Here is a 19663-nt window from a genome sequence, read left to right as displayed (position 1 = left end):
TAAAAATTAATACAGTATAGTGTAAAACTAAATATTGTACAGTATTATTATAATACAGTGCTAATGTAATACAACATAATATAATACACTTGCATTAAAATAATACAATACAGTATAATATAATACAGTGTGTCAAACGCACCCTATAAGCAAACCCATGTTTTAAAATAAGATTTGGCTAAGTTGGATCATCTCTAACTTGGAGCCAAATAATCCTAGCCGTTGATCCTTACACTATTTTTCAACCGTTAAGACTATTAATACAAATGATAGGTGACCGAATAGAATGGTTTAATTCAAAATTAAAATTTCTTTATAATGTAATTAAGATTTTTATCTTCTTCTTCCTCATCTTCTTCATGTTTTCTTCATCAAGATTATTTTATTTTGAATATATTTATATTCAATTACAATGCAGCGATGATCATTGTTTGCCTTTTCAAGTGGGAACTAGGGGGCTTTCTTTTGCAAGGGAGAGGTTATTTTGGAAGTGAGAATGAATCCTCTTAACATTTATGGTGCAGGGGCTTGACTAGAATTTTATGTTGACCCCCAGGTCAGCAAATCACTTGCTTGTTTTGTTTTTGATTCGATTTACTTAGTAATTTTAGTTAAATGCGGTTGTTAATTTTTGGTTTTGTCATTCTTGTGATTGCAAGATCTGTATATGTTGATTGATTTTATATATTGGGTTTCTTTTCTCCTTGAATCAACCATAATATTTGGTTATTTAATTGGAAAATTCTGTGAATTAATTGATATTTTCCTTATTTATAAATATTTTGATTCAGAAGTTAATGGTTGGGCCTCAATTTCGCGAAATATGGCGGTTATGTCTAACGAAGAGGAAGACGAACAATTCTTTGATACTCGTGAAGAGATCTCTTATGTGTGTGATTTTGATTCGAATTGTTCTGAGGGCTGTAGTTCTAGTGTTGAACTGGCCAATAGTGTTTCGTTATATTAGTATGAAATCTGAACTAGGTATCCTCAAAGTGTTAGTGAGAGACACAGTAAGTTTTTTAAGTTAATGGGTTTTATTTTAGATCAAATTTTGATGAATGTAGAGGATTCGAAGGATGAATCACGTGTTAAAATTCGGCTGGATGTTGATAGACTTGATGAAGAAAGCATGAAGAAGACGAGAAAGAAGAAGATAAAAAACTTAATTTAATTGTAAAGATATTTTAATTTTGAATTTAACCGTGTTACCTGATCACCTATCATTTGTATTAATAATCTTAACGGTTGAAAAATAATTTAAGGATCAACGGCTGTGGTTAGTTGGTTCTAAGTTAAATATGCTCGAACTCAACCAGAGCCCATAAAATATCACCGCCCTTTTCAAATATCTGAACGACAGAACGTACCGCTCTTCAGAACAACGTCATCACATGGAACAGCGTCTGATCTGACTCGAACGAAAAAGTTCTTTTTTCTTTTTTCTTTTTTCTTTTTTTTGAATTTATTCGATGATTAATGATTATTTTTTATTGGCATTTTTTCAGTCGCATTATTGGGTCATTACACACGTGTACCACCGGCAAGCACACCCAAGACCAAAAAGCGCAGGAAAAAAGCGCTCCGTCTTTGGGTCCTACCCTCACTTTCTCGTGTTGTCTGCTACTGACTCCGAAAAGGCATTGGATATCTCATCGGTGACGCTACTATTCCCAATAAATGCATTAAAAGTTTTATTTTTTTTTTATAAAAGAAAAATGGTGATCTGTTTCAAGTAGATTAAAAAAAAATTCTTAAATCATAATCATATTTATAATAATTGGAAGTTGGCATGTGATGTTACACATTTGGCTGAATTACAATGCGAATGTCTTTTTTATTTTGATCGAGGGGTTTTTTTTTTTTTTGAGTTTAGCCAAAAGTATATTTTTTATTTTTATTTTTCATTATATTTTACAAATTTATCATTTAATAAAATTTTGTTTTTTATTAGATTGGGCTCTAAAAGTTGGAATTATAGGATTAAAAACTGTAAATATAATGTTATGGCCTTATGAATTGGTTAAATATATGTAAAAATATATATATTTGAACTTTTTTTAAAAATATTTTTAAATAAAATAATTGGGAGACCTTAATGCTTTATTCAAACTGCTTTATTCGAAAAAAAAAGGAAGAAAAAACTAACCGCCTTATTTTCTTACAAATGAATATTACGTAAATCTATAGCATATATATAGCGATAATGACATTTCATGGAAAACTAATTATTTATTATTTCTTTACATGTCATGAAAGGCATGATACGAAATCAAACTTATTATTGTCAAGTGACATTTACACTAAATTATTGAGTTGGGATGATTGATTATTATTTTCAATGCAGGTATCTTCACCTCTAATTCATGTCCAATAATAGCCCGTTTGACTTTGTGAAAATCAAATTATATTTATTTAACATCACATTAAACTACATGAAATTAAATGTCATTATATGATCACATTATTGTTATGAAAATTAAATTTATTTATTTTCCACAATACCCAAGAATATCGAATGTTGAATATCATGAAAGGGCATTGCCTTTTGTACGAATTTGTCGTGATAATTGATTTTTGAAAGATCATAATGTTTGGTAGAAGAAAGAAAGGGGAGAAAGAGGAGACTATGTAGCAAGGTAAAAACCACGTGGATGGACATTCATAGATAAATGCAAAGCGCAAAATAGCATATTGAAGAGCAATTTCTAAAAATAGGATAAGTTTGGCAATAATGTAATTTTTAAAATAATTGTTGTTAATAGTACTGTGAAAATAATTAGTTATAAAAAAATCAATTAATTGTTTAGTATAATTTACTTTTAAATTTGTTGTGAATTTTAAAGCAATCATAATTATTTAATAAATTTTACTAGTAAATTATTATAAAATTTTAACTAATTAAAATAGAGATAATATTGAATAACATTTATATGCACATCCATAACAAGTATATATAATATATTTTATAATGTATATATAATAATTAATAGTTAAAATAAATATTTTTATTTATTTATTCTTTTGTTATCTAAATATAAATAGTATTAAAAATCTCTTTAAATTTATTAATTTTATTTCTTAATTAAATAAGAACAATTTTTGTATTTTAATTATATATACAAGGAAATATATGAAATTATACTAAACATAAAATTAATTCTCTAAATCAAAAATTAAAAAATTACACACTCCTTACTTTTTGAAATTTATTATATAACAGGTTAATTTTATTAAAAATAATTTTCTTTAAAAAATTACTAAACATCAAAATTAATTTAAAAAATGCAATCCCAAAGGACCATTAGAATCCAGTCCCATCCTATCTATTTTATCTAACAGCAAAACGAAATCCGGATAACAATACAATCCACTCATAGGACCAATCACCGAACGGCACGTGTCGATAAAGCGAAACAATCACCATCAGCCTTCTCTGTACAGAGCTAGGTAGTTCAGCTGACACATCTAAATGACCCAAACACCCATCAACTCTGTAGCCAGACTCTCAGCCATGCCCCCAATACCAACAGACTAACAGTGTTGAGAATTAAGAGTCAAGCCTGCTCTGCTTCAGTGTTGTAAACACTTGACGCTAAAAAACACTTTTCTCTTTCGTTAGCTTGTACGAGAAACAAGACAACAACTCAAATCCTGCAAACGGAAAAGGAGGAAAAACACTTTCTTTAAAGCAAGAATGTGTCAACAGAAGAGTCCTCCACCGAAGAGAAAGCAGAAAATTAGCGGAAATAATGTTGCCGTGAATAAACCAGCGGCTCGAAGAAGCAGAACAAAGAGAAGGAAGCCCAAGTACTTGAGTCTGAACTTGAAGCTGAGCCCACAAGACAGGAGTCATCATCAACAGAGCTCTAACAAGAAGAGCAAAATGAAGCAAAAGCAACAAATGAAGCAGCTGAATCTTTTCCCGCTTCACCCGGGAGATCATGGCAGCAAATTAGATATGCATGATCAAGAAAGCAACAACGTAATGGTTGCAAGTTTGCTTTTCGATACGGCCACCGACAGCACCACTACCCTCGACGGCCTACTCACAGCATCGGAGGAGGGCCTACTGTCGTCCTCGCCGCTGTTTAGTCACGGTAGCGGTGACGGTCACCGTGAGTGCAGTGATTATGGTCTTGTACGGACGGCGATGAGGTGTAAAGAGAGGGATGCGAGTGAGGAGAGGTGGGTGAGTTACAGTGAGGTGGTAGATTCGAAGAAGAAGAAGATTATTAAAGAAGAGGAAGGGAGTAGTTGCGTTGATGATGATGATGACGATGCGGGCGCATGGCGTGTGAAGCAGGTGCGGGGGAAGAAGAGGTTATCGTTGGCTTTGAAGCTTGATTATCAGGAGGTCTTGAACGCCTGGTCTGATAAGGCCCCACTTTTTGTTGATGGAGGAGAGTCCCCACAAACCGTCCCTGATTTGTATGATGATCCCAACGTAAGATATATTTCACTGTTTAATCAATTACCATTCATGTACTCTATAATGTGTTAATTATCAACTTGTGCACATGTATTCATGTATGTGTTTCTTTGGGAATTCAGAATTGAATCAATTGATGGTGCTTGTGACTATTTTGGAAATGGGAGCACTTTCTTGCCCTTTTTTGGGACCCAAGTGTAACTTTTAGCCAGCTATGTGCTGGTGCTTTATGGCCTAGTTCTACCTTTGTTACATGAACTGACTATTCATAGAAGACACTAGTGAAAATGTCAAAAATTAAAAAAATATGAATAGGCAAAAAGGTAATCAATTGTTAATGCCACATCAATTTGGATACATTCTGTTTTACAGTTGATAATGAAGTTCATTAGCCATGAGATTGATGATGGTGGTTACTTGGGAAATATCTTGCAACTGCATGTTTCTATGTATATTGACCTGATGTGTGGTTCCTTTCATGTGATATGCTCGAATGCCAAACTTCCGATTGAATTGCATGAGCTAATTCCTTGTTAAGAAGAGATGTGGTGTTCCGTAAATATTTTATCTCAGCAATAATATTATGGGTGTATTTGTGTTGCAACAGATGCTATTTGATGCTGGCAACAGTGGGAATTTATTTAGTGTCCCAGAAATGACTGGTAATGCTAGTAGCTTCAAAGTTGATGAATTGGGTAAAGAGGGATGGAGTAAAGAGCATAGGGAGGCAAGTGTTATGAGATACAAGGAGAAAAGGCAAAATAGGCTATTCTCGAAGCGTATCCGATATGAGGTACGAAAGCTCAATGCTGAGAAGCGCCCTCGAATGAAGGTACCTTCTCCCTCTCTTGGATTTTCTTTCTTCCTGTCATCAATATTCCAAAGATTAATGATATTCTATTTCTACCATGAATTGTTTCATGCTGCATGTAGAAATAATACAGTGGAATGTAAATGAAATAATACAGTGGGGTCCAAAGATTAATAATATTCTATAACTTTTCGCCTTTGCATATAATTTAACCTCATTTTAAGGATCCTCATTTTAAGGACCCAAGGTTGATAATATTCTATAACTTTTCGCCTTTGCATATAATTTAACCTCATTTTAAGGACCCCACTGTATTATTTCATTAAAAAGTTGATCATGCTATTTGAATTACAAGTTCTCTCCTACCATGAAGAGTTATCTCATTCCCTTTTGATACACACCATCATGTCCAGCTACTGCACATTATTTTGAAGTCTAATTTATGGCATGTGCGCATGTGGGCATTGATCCCAGTATTGGGTAATATTGCAAACAGTCCCACGCAGCCCGATGGGAACTGTCAGCTGACTTGATTTATCTGAAGCTATGTTCTACTACACTCTTTTTTAAATTTTAGGTTCATGTAAGTTGCACAAAAGCAACTTGAAATCTGGTTTGAGGAGACTGTATTTTGTACTCCAATCAAACCATATATATATATATATATATCAAGAGTTATATTCTTTTTTAACTGCAAAGAGGGAGACTAGACCCTGCTAACTTGATCATTTCCTACTAAGATCATGTTTAACTAAGACTGACGTATGAATAAAGTCCTAGAAGTTCATGTTAGCTCAGTTTGGAAAATCAAAACTTTAACTGATGTAATTTAGTCAAGTGGAATCAAGATTTCAAGCGTCTGTTGAAATGCTAATTTTTCCAATGAAGTAATAATTTGGTGGCATTGTTTGTTAAAGAATGGCCACTCCGCACAAATGCTCATGGACTTCTTTGCCTCTCCATTGTTTCCACCTCCATCTAGCCCTCTCACTCCAGTCACGTTTTCCTTTCTTCGCCCTGTCTGACCTTTACTCTATCCCCTCTTCCTGACGTTTGTAAAAAGTTAACAAAAGAATTGTCATCTCAACAAAAGTAATCCTCATGTCATCAAATATATTAGGTGCCAGTCCCTAATTACAAATTTTTAAGAACCATATTGTACGGTTTGTAATTTAAAGAACTAAACAGAGATATTTATTCGAGCTCGAAGTACCAAATGTGCATGTAATCCTTCATTCTTTAGATAATACTCACTGTATTCTGTGTACCCTCCTCTTCCTTCAGATAAATGCCTTAATCAAAAGTTAACACGTATGTCTCCCAAAAAATTGTCATCTCAGTTTCAGAAAACTTTTGATACATTAATAGACACGTCGATTAATGTTAGTCTGCTGTTAGATTAAACTAAACAGCATACAAATATTCTAGTATGAAGTTAAATTGATTGGAAATTATGGACTAATAATATGAGATTTCGAGTGAATAGACGCAAAAAGAATAGTTTAACTTGTATATATTCTTTAAATACTATCTGAGGCCTATTCCTGAGATCATATCCTTACTATAACATGAAATTCATTAATAATGCGTTGTGTTCAGTACTATGATTAGTCATGTATGCTTGTTGTCTTATTTGTTTATATAATAGTATATAGTTATATACCTTTTTGGTATTCCAAATATATAATTGATAGATTTTGATATCTACATTGCAGGGTCGATTTGTGAAAAGAAATTCAGAAGTGTAGATTTTTGCACATAGTACTGTTGCTTGATTGGAAGAGTGGCACTTAATTGGAATGCTTAGGCTTCCCTGCTCCTTTGTTCTGTTGTATTCCGAATGATACATGGCAGGGGCATAAGTTTTATAATGAAAGCTAGCCGCCACTCTCTTCCAAAAGAAAAAAATGGCCGTAGAGGCACTATTGAGCGCTGAGAAAAGCAAACTTTTGGGAATAAGAAAAATAAAAATTACATGCATGTTTGTAAATGTTTACAATCAGAAGATATATTACAATGTGGGAATCAATTTGTCGGAATTTGAGCTTAACATTTTCGTTACCTCTAAATATATACAGTGCAGGTATGGTCGAGGATCTTGTAATTTATTAAATTCTCAAAAAAAAAAACTATTAAAATATGCGATTTAATAAATAATAATATTATATTATTAAACCAACAGCTTCTGCATGTATGTGTATATGTATGACTATCTTGAAATTTACACACATCAGCAACTTTAAGAAAAAATCTATATGTATCCAAAAATATCTATTGAGAACAGTGGTGAAGCTCGTAACAGTTTTTTTTAGTAGAAATATTCACGGATTGGATTTTACGGATTGGACATCAATTTATATTCGATTTATGATTTTGTAGATTATAAATTTTTAATCTAATCCAATCCAACGATTGGTAAAATTCAATTTAAATTCAATCCATACGTCTGCGAATTTGATGCAGATTTAACCCAATCCATATCTAATCTACCATTTTGCATATTGATTTGTGGGCTCAAAATTTTTAATTCTATGCTATCCACGAACTAACTAAATAAAAATAATTAATATAAAAATGATTTTATTACTAATCAAATTTAAAATTAAATAAAATTTAAATAAATTAATTGTTTAAATAAAGGTAAAAAAATACATTTAAAATTTCAAAATATAACACACCAAAAAGAAAAAAATCTCATTTGTTTAAATCAATACATAAAAATTAACTACTTAGGAAGATTTTTTTTATTTAATTATTTTTATTTCTATTATTATCGGATAAGATATAATATGGTGTTAATGTAACTATATTTTAACTTATTTATTTATTAGTAAGTACTAATGTCATATTTACAAGTTTAATTTTTTTATTAAATAAATTTTTTTTGTAGATTCGTGGATTTTTGTAGATTTACAAAAGTAAATTTATATCTAATCCACCGACTGCATATTTTTAAATTTTCAATCCAATACAATTCACTAATCCACGGGCCAGATTTTTACGAATTAAATTTATACGGATCAAACGGATTGAGCAGATCATATTAGATTCTGAACACTCCTATTTTTTGGGAATTTTTTTTTCAATTACTGTTTACAGTCACTAATTAATATTTTTCTTTGTTTATTGATTGGTTGTTTGACATTAAACCCCGTAATAATAATACCAGTAATTAGTAATAATTCATAAAAAATATCACAACAAATCTTTTATTGTTAGAAAAGTTATTAGTCAGCAATACAAAATAAAGAAACAATACAAGATGAATAATAAAATGAGAGGGTAATATATTATAAAGTGATTTTATTCATTTCAAGTATGTGTACAAAAGAAAGAGATTAGCTCTCCTTTTATAGTTACATAATCACTCCATGAAATAAATGTAAAAATTATGGATCATAATTCCTTGTGAGATAGTGGGAGTTATAGGGAAGTTAAAGATTGCTAATGTGAGATAGTGGGGAAACTAAGAGATATATGTTATGAACATCCACATTTATTTTAATAAATTCATAACATTCCCCCTTGGATGTTCATTACAAAGAATATGCCTCATTAAAACCTTCACTAAAAAAAAACCCTTAGGAAAAAAATAGTAAAGAAAAAATGGTACATTATTCATTGATGTCTTGAATAATTTTGGAGATATAAAGTTGCCTCATTAAAATCTTACTAGGAAAAACCCAATAGGATAAAACCTAGTGAGGAAAAAGAGTACAACATATAAAATTTCTTCCCGAATAAATTATTTTCCCCAATAAGTATACTCCCCCCTCATCTTGACATAGATTCTTCAAGATTTGGAGAAAAATCTTTGAGTTGACGCATCCCAATTTTGTGTACCAACTTTTTGAATGTCGCCGTAGGTAGGGATTTTGTAAATAAATCTGCAAGATTATCACTTGAGTGTATGTGCTTAATATCTATTTCGCCATTCTTTTGAAGCTCATGTGTATAAAAGAATTTGGGTGAAATATGCTTGTTCCTATCACCTTTTATATAACCACATTTAATTTGGACAATGCATGTTGCATTATCCTCATATAATATTGTAGGGTTATTTTTAATTAATGACAATCCACATGTTTCTCGAATATGTTGTATCATTGATCTTAACTAAATGCACTCACGACTTGCTTCATGAATAGCAAGAATTTCTGAATGATTTGAAGATGTTGCAACCATTATTTGTTTCATTGATCACAAAGATACAGTATTATTACCAGAGGTAAACAAATAACATGTTTGAGATCGGGCTTTATATGGATCAGAGAGATATCCAACATCTGCATATCCAATTAGTGGTGACTTTGATCCATTTGGATAAAATAATCTCATGTTAATTGTTCCACGGAGATAGCGAAATACATGCTTTACACCATTCTAATGCCTACGAGTTGGTGTAGAACTATATCTTGCTAATAAATTAATTGAAAATGCAATATCAGGTCGAGTACAATTTGCAAGATACATGAGTGCATCAATTGCACTTAAATATGGTACTTCAGGACCAAGAATTGTTTCGCTATCTTCTTTAGGACAAAATGAATCTTTTTCTACATCAAGTGATCGCACCACCATTGGAGTGCTTAATAGATGGACTTCATCCATATAAAAACGCTTCAAAACTTTTTTAGTATATGTTGACTGATGTAAGAGTATTCCAGTTGGCAAATACTCAATCTGTAAGCCAAGACAAAATTTTATTTTTCCAAGATCTTTCATTTCAAACTCATTTTTCAAACAAAAAATTGTTTTGAAAGCTCTTCAGGAGTTCCAATAAGATTTAAATCATCAACATATACTGCAACTATTGCAAATCCAATTTCAGATTTTTTAATAAAACACAAGGGCAAATTGGATTATTTACATATCCTTCTTTCAATAAATAGTTGCTTAAGCGATTGTACCACATACGCCCAGATTGTTTTAATTCATACAAGGATCGTTGTAGTTTCAAAGAATATAAACTACGAAGTTTTAATTTGTTTGCTTTTAGCATTTTAAATCCTTCAGGGATTTTCATATAAATATTTATATCAATAGAACCATATAAATATGCAGCCACGACATCCATAAGACGTATATCAAGCCCTTCAGAGGCTACGAGACTAACTAGAAATCGAAATGTAATTGCATCCATAACATAAGAATATGTCTCCTCATAATCAATGCCAGACCTTTGAGAAAAACCTTGTGCAACTAACCTTGTTTTATATCTCACAATCTCATTTTTCTCATTTCGTTTTCTAACGAATACCCACTTATAACCAGCAGGTTTGACATCTTCAGGTGTCACGACTACTGGTCCAAATACTTTACGTTTCGCAAGTGAATTTAGCTCTATTTAAATAGCATCTTTCCACTTTGGCCAATCATTTCTATGTCGACATTCTTCCACAATTTTGAGGTCAGGATCTTCATCATCATTTATGATATTAAGAGCCACAGTAAATGAAAAAATATCATCAATAATTATTTTATTTCGATCCCAAGATTTTTCTATACCAACAAAACCAATCCTAATTTCATCATTTTGCTTCTCTTCAGGAGAAATTGATACTTTCTCAGTTGTTGGCAAATTTTCTTCTTTTAAGTCAATGGGACGAATACTATTTGATTGATCAATCTCTGTTATTTGATTAGCATGCAATGACTCTTCAGGAGTGCTAATTTCATTTTGTAACTTTTCTTGTGTTTTCCTCTTTCGGGAAATTTTGTCTTTTGAGCCAATTGGTCTTCCACGTTTCAAACGTACTTTATTTTCATTAGTTTTGTCGTGTTGTCCTTCAGGCATCTCAACACGCGTTGGGACATTTTCAACTGGAATATATGATTTTGTTATTTTTCTTTAATCAGTAAATGCATTAGGAATTTGATTTGCAATATTTTGTAAATGAATGATCCTTTGAACTTCAAGTTCACTTTTATTTATATGAGGATCAAGATGAGATAATGATGATGCATGCCATGTAATTTCACGTCGTTCATTTACTTTTGTCTTTTCTCCCCCTAACAGCGGGAAAATTTGTTCATCAAAATGGCAATCTGCAAATCGTGTAGTAAAACGATCTCCAGTTAAAGGTTCAAGATACTTAATTATTGAAGAAGAATCGAAACCAACATAAATTATAAGTCTTCGTTGCAAACCCATTTTATTTCTTTGTGGGGAAGCAACTGGGACATAAACAGCACATCCAAAAATTTTCAAATGAGAAATATTTGGCTGTTGGCCAAAAACAAGTTATCAAGGTGAATATGTATGATAAGAACTTGGTCGAATGCGAATTAATGATGCAGCATGTAGTATTGCATGTCCCCAACATGAAAAAGGCAAATTTAATCTAAGAATTAATGGTCTTGCAATTAATTGTAAACACTTAATCAAAGATTCAGCTAAACCATTTTGTGTATGAGTGAGTGCAACAGAATGCTCAACATCAATTCCAATAGACATACAATAATTATTAAAAGATTTAGATATAAATTCACCAACATTATCAAGTCTAACTTTTTTAATAGGAAAATCAGGAAATTGTGCTCTTAATTTAATGATTTGAGCAAGAAATCTAGCAAATGCAACACCACGACTAGAAAGTAGAGAGACATGTGACCATCTAGTTGATGCATCTATTAAGACCAAGAAATAACGAAACGGTCCACAACTTGGATGTATAGGGCCACATATATCCCCTTGGATTCATTCTAAAAATTTAAGAGATTCAATACTTACTTTCATTGGAGATGGCTGAATTATTAATTTGCCTTGAGAACAAGCAGCACATGGACTTTCAGTTGGCAAAAGAATCTTCTGGTTCTTTAATTGGTGTCCATGTGAATTTTTTATAATACGGCGCATCATGATTGATCCGGGATGCCCAAGTCGATCATGCCAAAGTTTAAAAATCTTTGGATCAGAGAACTTCTAGTTCATTACAAAATTTATCTCTATTGTTCTTATATTTGTATGATACACCCAGAAGAAAGATAAGGTAGTTTTTCTAGTACATGCTTCTGGCATGAAATAATTGAAGTAATGCAAAGAAATTCAAAATTACATTCACTAGATGTTTCAATGTTGTATCCATTTTGACGAATATCCTTGAAACTAAGCAATTTCTGCTGTATCTGCTCGAGTATAAAGCATCATCTATTTGTAATTTTATACCATTTGGTAACATGATATTAGCTCTTCCGGAGCCTTCAATTAAATTAGCAGAACCAGATATTGTAATAACATTAGTCTTACCTAATATTAAATTATGAAAATATTTTTTATTTCGTAGAATTGTGTGCGTTGTCGCACTATCCAACAAACATCCATCTTCATTATTCACCAAGTGATTGTTCAAATTCATTGTATATCTTCTCACACGGATATAAAATAAGTCAATTGAATATGAAGAATATTCAGGTAATATAAGAAAACATTATAGAAAATGTTTTATTAAAGAAATTGAAAAATTACACACCAAATTCTCATAAAAACACTCAAAAACAATAAACACTCTTGCAACATAAACTTAAACACACCATAACTGTAACGAAACACACCAAGCTTTAAAAATAACACACTTCAAAGTGTAGCACTCTTAATCAGTCTTCACATGTCCATCACCAATTAAATGATCAATTTTACCATTTAGATCTTCAAAAAAATCTGAAACATCCAAATGAGTTATATCAATTGGATTTTCATGATCCATGAAATCTGTCTCATGATCCATGAAATTTGTCTCAATTTCTTTTCATTTTTCATTTTTCCTTTTTGGATGCTTGATAAAGATCAACTAAATTTTTTGGTGTACGACAAACACGAGACCAATGTCCTTTCCCACCATATCTGAAGCAAACATTTTCATGATCCTTTGGAGATTTCTTTTGTGGATCTTTTTCTTGCTTCTCATTATTGTTATTTCACTTCGAGTGGTTTGATCGATATTTCTTGTTATAACCACCACAACCTTGATTATTTTTGTAACCACGACCTCGATTAGCACTACGATTATTGGCTGAAGTACCATTCGCTTTAGGGATAGGTACAGATCCAGTCGGATGAGACTGATGGTTCTCAACAAAAGTTCATTATTTTTTTCAGCCACTAAAAGACATGAGATTAATTCAAAATACTTTCTGAATCTCCGCTCTCGATATTGCTGCTGCAGGAGCAAATTCAAAGCATGAAAAGTAGAAAATGTCTTTTCCAACAAATCTACATCAGTAATCTCCACTCCACATAATTTTAATTGAGAAACAATTTTGAATAATGCAGAATTGTATTGACTGACAGATTTAAAATCTTTGTAATCGTAAGTGCATCCAATCATAACGAGCTTTTGGAAGTATAACAATTTTTTTGTGATTAAATCTTTCATTAAGACATTCCCAAAGGACATATGGTTCTTTGACCGTAAGATACTCACTTTTCAATTGTTCACGAAGATGGTGGTGAAGAAAAATCATTGCCTTGACACAGTCTTGGGTTGATGCATTATTATTTTCTTTAATAGTATCTCCAAGATTCATTGCATCAAGGTGGATTTCAGCATCCTAGACCCATGATAGATAATTATCGCCAGAGATATTAAGTGCCACAAATTCAAGTTTTGCGAGATTTGACATTTTCAAAAAGCTATAAAACAATATAAATAAGGATAAATAATTGATTCATTATTAACGATTAGATGTCATATAATCACTCATGGTATAATAATAAAGTTCTATAATCATCACATATCATACTAGTCATGTCATAAAATTCATTTCAAATTTTATACCATTAATTATGCATATTTCAAGAGATATAATGAAGACAAGTAATATATATGCAACTTTGAGCGGTCTGTTATTGCAAATACAAGCATGACAATAATAGCTAATATGTCATGTTATTGGTGATGAACAATTATAGTTATATAATAATTAAAAGTGTTAGATATGAGAAACAAAAGAATTAGTACCTGAACAGAGTCTCGTGCTAATAATGTGTTAGAAAAGCTATTAGCCAGCAATACAAAATAAAGAAGCAATACAAGATGAAGAATAAAATGAGAGGGCAATATATTATAGATTAATTTTATTCATTTCAAGTGTGCGTACAAAAGAAAGAGATTAGCTCTCCTTTTATAGTTACATAATCACTCCATGAAATAAATATAAAAATTATGGATCATAATTCCTTGTGAGATAGTGGAGTTGGGAAGCTAAAGGTTGTTAATAGGAGATAGTGGTGAAACTAAGAGATATATATTATGAACATTCATATTTATTTTAATAAAATCATAACATTTATATAATTCAAATTAAGTGTCAATTGTTATATTCCACCGTGATTCGCAAATGGGAATTAAAATACAAAATAAAGCTAATCAAATCTTAATAACAAGAGAGAGAGAGAGAGAGAGAGAGAGAGAGAGAGAGAGAGAGAGAGGTTTAAAAAGTGCCCAGTGCCACAAACTTCAAGATTTAACTATGCTTGCGGTGAACAAAAACGCAAAGAAGTGTATTACCACAAAATTGAAATCGTGATTGTTGTGGTCTGGGCGGAAATTGATTGGGACAAATTACAAGGCTTCCACAGTACAAGGCCGGTTGGTTAGTTAAAAATGGGCTGATTCCTTTGCCTTCATTTGGAGATTTTGGACTTTTCCTTTTGAGTGTCTGTCACTGGCAATTTATAGTTGAGCTTTAACACTCGTCCGAAATCCTTACAAACTTTATTTTCTAAAATACCTCAAATTTAAATATCAAATATCATAAATTAAAATGAATCAATTTCGGGTAGAATTGTTGCTCCCTTCTCTTGTGTCATTAAAAATAGATTAATTTTATTTATATATTTAAAAAATAATCGTCATATCTTATAATTTTTTTATTTTATTTAGACTCATCTTTAATTTTATTGTTGAACGATTACCTATGAACTTAAATTTTTAGATCGAATGTATTTCCAATCGTAAGTTTATAAAACTTCCGTAAGATACTCATGGCCGACCAAGAAACAGACAATTGTGGAAAAAAGAAATATAATGACATGAAATGAAAATATTTATCCATAACTTTCTGGAACTTGCACGAGATTATCTTATAATAATACTACACTTTAACAATTCATTCCTTCCGCGAAGCTATTAGAACCTTACACAATCTTCATCATGTCAAATCACAACGCCACAACTGATTAAAAGAAGCCCTAAGAAATTTCAAGAACATCACCTGTCTCCCCTTATATATATATATATAAACAGACATAAAGACAGAGCAAAAGCTATCATTTGAGGCAGCTAATCTGAAATCAGAAGCTAGCATATATCAATATCATTGGTAACTAGAAATGTCTCTCATTTCCAACATGTTGGGTGACAACAATGAGCCATTTGATCCATTCCTTTCACTGGTGAACAAGTGTCCGGTGCTCAACACGCCGACAGACTGGAAAGAAACCCCAGAAGCCCACGTGTTCACCGCTGATCTTCCGGGGCTGAAGAAAGATGAGGTCAAAGTTGAAGTTGACGAAGGCAGAGTCTTGCAAATAAGCGGAGAGAGGAAAGCGGACGGCGAGAGTGATGGTGATACGTGGCATAGGGTGGAACGGTGTCGTGGCAGGTTCATGAGGAGGTTTAAGCTGCCGGAAAATGCGAAGACCGATGAAGTGAAGGCGTCCATGGAGAATGGAGTGCTTGTGGTCAAAATACCAAAGCAAGAAGTCAAGAAACCGGAGAAGAAAGTGATTGAGATTCAGGGGAACTGAGGGTTTAATCAAATTAAGTTGATAGTGTGTTGCTGAAATAAATCGTCTTACGTTGTGTGTGTGTTTGGTGTAATCAAGTGTGATTCTTATTATTAATTTTTTTTTTTCCCAATTAGCTTTTGTGTTCATGCATCCTTCTTGTTGTACTATATGCAGCAGGTAAGATATAAATAAAATGAAATTCACTTAACTGTTTTTTTGTTTGAAGCAATTTGTTTAACTGAATTCAAACCTTTTATTTTTTTTATTATTTTTTTTTTTTTTGGTTCTGCAATATTTCGAAATATGATCAAAACTCGTCTTTAGTTTATCGTATTTAATCAATTTCATCACCTGTTTCAAAATCTATTAAAACTTTATTGCCGATAAAAATGTCATGTTACCTTTTTTGACATTGTGATTGCCTTTCATTTTGATAAATTTTAGTTAAGGGCAAGTTTTCTGGCATCAAAGGTAAAATAGAAAAATAAGTTGAAAGTCGGATATAATTTCTTTAACGATAAGGCCCGTAAGGGTTTTAGATGAGAGTCGAGAAACATGACGCGGGTGAAATGACGCGGCGGGGTTTTGATCAATTTTTCCGGATGGCAGTTGGCTTTCAGATTCTTGAGCCGGCCCAAACGTATGAGTTGAAACTTTTTTCGGCCAATCAAACCCAGTTCTGTAGCTAGATAGTGCAGTCCGATCCACTTGACAAAAACAATTATCTTGACTTCGGATCAGCATTTTTTTTCTTCTAATCTGATTTTTTATTTGAGTAAATACATTTAATTAATTAATTAATAATATAATAAATAAGTAAATTTTAGATCATACATAAATAAAAATGTATATGCATTAAAAGATTCTTAAAAACTTAGATATGATCAGAGGATTATAATTTTTTTTTTTAATTTTTTGACAAGAATGTAAGCATGATGAGTTAAACTAACACTCCTCTAAAAATTTCTTAGATCATCTTTAAAAGGCTCTATTAATTTTACTCTTTAAATATCTATTTGATTATTTAGAAAAGTGAAAAAAAAAATATGTTATTATCCAAAAGACTCCTCAAATAGAAATAAGTTAATATTATTTTAATCAAATAAATATTTTTAAAAAAGAAAAATAAATGGTAATTAAAACACTTATCTCTCTCTCCAATAAAAAATAATAAAATATAAATTAAAGAGGGAGAAGTAATTTTATAAAATTAAAGAAAGAGAATCATTTCTTATTCGAAAAATTTTAATTGGAGTACTTTTTAGAGTATTAAATACTGATGTAACTCTTCAAATAAATAATAAAATCTTATTTGATAAGACTTTTGGAGATGCTCTTAAAAGCTCCTTTCCCGACATAAACAATTAAAATAAATTAAACTTTTTATTTTCACTCATTTTTAACTCCTTTATCTTCTTCCCTAATAACATCCCACGGGTACGTTGCACAAGTGTGCAATACCAAAAGATGGCCTTCCTTCTTTTCGATTTTATTTATTAAAAAAATTCATTAAATTTTGAAAACAAAATCCATGTCGTTATCTATAATTTTTTCTATTTATATTTTTCACACATAGTCCTGTATATTTTTTTAAAAAATATATATATATTATAAAATTATAATGAATAATTTTCCTAATAATAAAAAGTGGAATGGCTATAATAAAATTACTAATCAGTTTAACTAGAACCAAATATTGAAGTAAGTAAAGTTGTTGATTTGATAATAAGTTATTATATATTCTTGGGTCTTGCAAAAAGTATAGTCAACAAAGAGATGATTATTGTTCTTTTTATGTACTTTTGATCATGATTAAAATGACAAAAACAGAGGAGGGATTTTATAAGATGTTTTGAGGGGCACCAGCCGCCCCATTCAAACAAGATTAACTATGCCCCCTGTCCACCACCACTAGTTTCTTCTTGAAAGTGTTCTTACAAGTTCAATGTCAAAAAAAAAAAAAAAAAGAAAGCCCAATTATACCATTATTTTCAACTTTATAATCCTTAATGGGGCCACCCTCGGAATAAAAGACAAAGGTCTTCACAAGTTTACTGTTTCTCCATTTAGGCCCATCATTATACTGGAGATTGTAATTGTACTACGTTGGGACCTGGCTCTGAAAAAAAAAAAATCAGAAAAGATCACGACTAGGGAGGCAACAACAATTAGTGAGGGTAAAATTGTAGTTCGAGGCCCTCTAGAGTATTTTAGGGGGTTTTATTTCTCCTAAAAATTGTTTTTTTCCTTATGAAATGTAAGTATAATAGGCATCTCTAAAAAATTAATGAAAATAAAAATTTGAATAATTTTTTATAAAAGATCTAATATATATTAATTTCAGTAATAATTTAATTGTAATATCAATAGTAGTTCATATAATTTGAGATTATAACATCAGTGTAAAAGAGAAAAAAAAAAAAAGGCAACCAAATTAATCCTATTATATTGGATCAAATACTTATTTAATTGAAATTCTTTCATTAAATGAATTAACCAAAAAGTGATTACGGGCAATTGATGAATCTCTCTTTCCGCCGAAGCATTCTTAAATTTGAGAACACACAAATTTGTGTCTTATTTTTACCTGATTTTTCAATCGTGCTCTTGTACAAATGCACTAGAAGGGAAAAAAGTAGAAATTAATTAATTAATTAATTTACATTACAATTGAAATAAACATTTATACAAATTAAGAAAGTAGCTACCAGCTAGTAAACAATGCCAAATGTCGACGCGGTTTTGCATCGGCTTACAAATGCTTAAATTGCCCGATCTGAGAAATTAATTAACGTCAATAATTAATAGAGCTTAATTAATTAGTCTCTAAGTAATCTAATCAGGTGATTGACAAGAATCCATCACCTTATACTTTTATGAGCATTTTTTTTAATTTTGTTTGGTTAGTGTCTTAGTGATGATCAGAGAGTGAAGAGGCTAGGGTACCAATTTTTTTAAAAAAAATACAAACTAAATAGTGTTATTGTGACACACTTATGGTACGATAAGCAGTCCCAATCGGCTGGCCTCCTCTTAATCCATGAAGCTTCATCTCCTTAATGGCTGGATCTTCTAACAACAACACCTTGTCCTTGTCTCTAACACCAACCATGTGTAAGAACTCATTATCCTCTCTCTCTTTCCCTTTGAAGAGTAGCCTTTGCTCTCTTGGCTCCAATCCACTCACCATTGACAATATCATCTTCAATTTCTCTAAAATGATTTGGAAAAAAAAAATTTAAAAATATAAAAATGTATGTCGTGAAATATACATGAATATTATTTTTAAAATATGCGGATATCTGCGGAATGATTAGAACTTACCAAAAGTAGAAGTTGCTTCGATGGAAATGTCATGCCACTTAGAAACAGTTGAGACTCTAATTGTGATGGAGCCTTCTCCTTCACATCCACTTTCTCTCTTTTGAACAAGCATCCCACCGGGCCTAAGCTCCCATTTGATTTCGTGACTACTGTTAATTCCTCCACACCCTCTGGCTGCAGCTTCTTTGACATTGTTGCTGCTGCTGCCATTGTTATTGCCGTTGCCGCCGAGCTTAAAACTGCTTCTGCAAAACCTTTTAGACCTCAATTTGATCATTCTCCCTTTTCTCTCTTCTAAATAAGCTCTTTCTTTTTGTTCTTAATTGTTTCTTAAAAACCAAAAAGTGAAGGGGAGAAATGAAGT

The 19663-nt window shown here is 31.5% G+C and overlaps 3 protein-coding genes and 1 long non-coding RNA gene across 5 annotated transcripts; 3 read left to right on the top strand and 1 right to left on the bottom strand.

Annotated features, from left to right (window-relative positions):
• Positions 1–290: 290 nt before the first annotated feature.
• On the top strand, positions 291–1705 carry LOC112497295 (uncharacterized). Of its 2 annotated transcripts, XR_003064018.2 has the most exons (3): positions 291–556; positions 792–1428; positions 1509–1705. It is a non-coding gene; the product is annotated as an uncharacterized LOC112497295 (long non-coding RNA). The 2 variants fall into 2 exon arrangements; XR_008052448.1 differs by lacking the exon at positions 792–1428.
• A 1761-nt stretch (positions 1706–3466) lies between these two features.
• On the top strand, positions 3467–7293 carry LOC102622630 (zinc finger protein CONSTANS-LIKE 7-like). The gene is made up of 3 exons (XM_006469873.4): positions 3467–4447; positions 5040–5264; positions 6959–7293. Exons 1-3 carry the CDS (start codon positions 3698–3700, stop codon positions 6989–6991), a joined length of 1008 nt encoding a protein of 335 aa, XP_006469936.1. The 5' UTR covers positions 3467–3697; the 3' UTR covers positions 6992–7293.
• Positions 7294–15495: 8202 nt separating this feature from the next.
• LOC102622920 (class I heat shock protein-like) lies at positions 15496–16183 on the top strand. The gene has a single exon (XM_006469874.4). It carries the CDS (start codon positions 15577–15579, stop codon positions 15991–15993), a length of 417 nt encoding a protein of 138 aa, XP_006469937.1. The 5' UTR covers positions 15496–15576; the 3' UTR covers positions 15994–16183.
• A 2419-nt stretch (positions 16184–18602) lies between these two features.
• On the bottom strand, positions 18603–19663 carry LOC102622220 (BAG family molecular chaperone regulator 2). Its single transcript, XM_006470048.4, has 2 exons — positions 19300–19663; positions 18603–19188 (listed from the first exon to the last, which is right to left on the bottom strand). The coding sequence occupies exons 1-2, from the start codon at positions 19574–19576 to the stop codon at positions 18956–18958; spliced, it is 510 nt and encodes a 169-aa protein (XP_006470111.1). The 5' UTR covers positions 19577–19663; the 3' UTR covers positions 18603–18955.

Source organism: Citrus sinensis, chromosome 2 (assembly GCF_022201045.2).
Source record: "Citrus sinensis cultivar Valencia sweet orange chromosome 2, DVS_A1.0, whole genome shotgun sequence".
Classification (NCBI taxonomy): domain Eukaryota; kingdom Viridiplantae; phylum Streptophyta; class Magnoliopsida; order Sapindales; family Rutaceae; genus Citrus; species Citrus sinensis.
The sequence above is the reverse complement of the archived record's forward strand: the minus strand, read 5'-3'. Positions and strand labels throughout refer to the sequence as shown.

Bases quoted from the DNA above. Each gene is read 5' to 3' on its own strand.
- LOC102622630 (XM_006469873.4), top strand. From the start codon at position 3,698: ATGTGTCAACAGAAGAGTCCTCCACCGAAGAGAAAGCAGAAAATTAGC. The intron at 4,448-5,039 runs GTAAGATATATT...GTGTTGCAACAG, and splicing joins ATTTGTATGATGATCCCAAC to ATGCTATTTGATGCTGGCAA. The intron at 5,265-6,958 runs GTACCTTCTCCC...TCTACATTGCAG, and splicing joins AGAAGCGCCCTCGAATGAAG to GGTCGATTTGTGAAAAGAAA.
- LOC102622220 (XM_006470048.4), bottom strand. From the start codon at position 19,576: ATGATCAAATTGAGGTCTAAAAGGTTTTGCAGAAGCAGTTTTAAGCTC. The intron at 19,189-19,299 runs GTAAGTTCTAAT...AAATCATTTTAG, and splicing joins CGAAGCAACTTCTACTTTTG to AGAAATTGAAGATGATATTG.
- LOC102622920 (XM_006469874.4), top strand. From the start codon at position 15,577: ATGTCTCTCATTTCCAACATGTTGGGTGACAACAATGAGCCATTTGAT.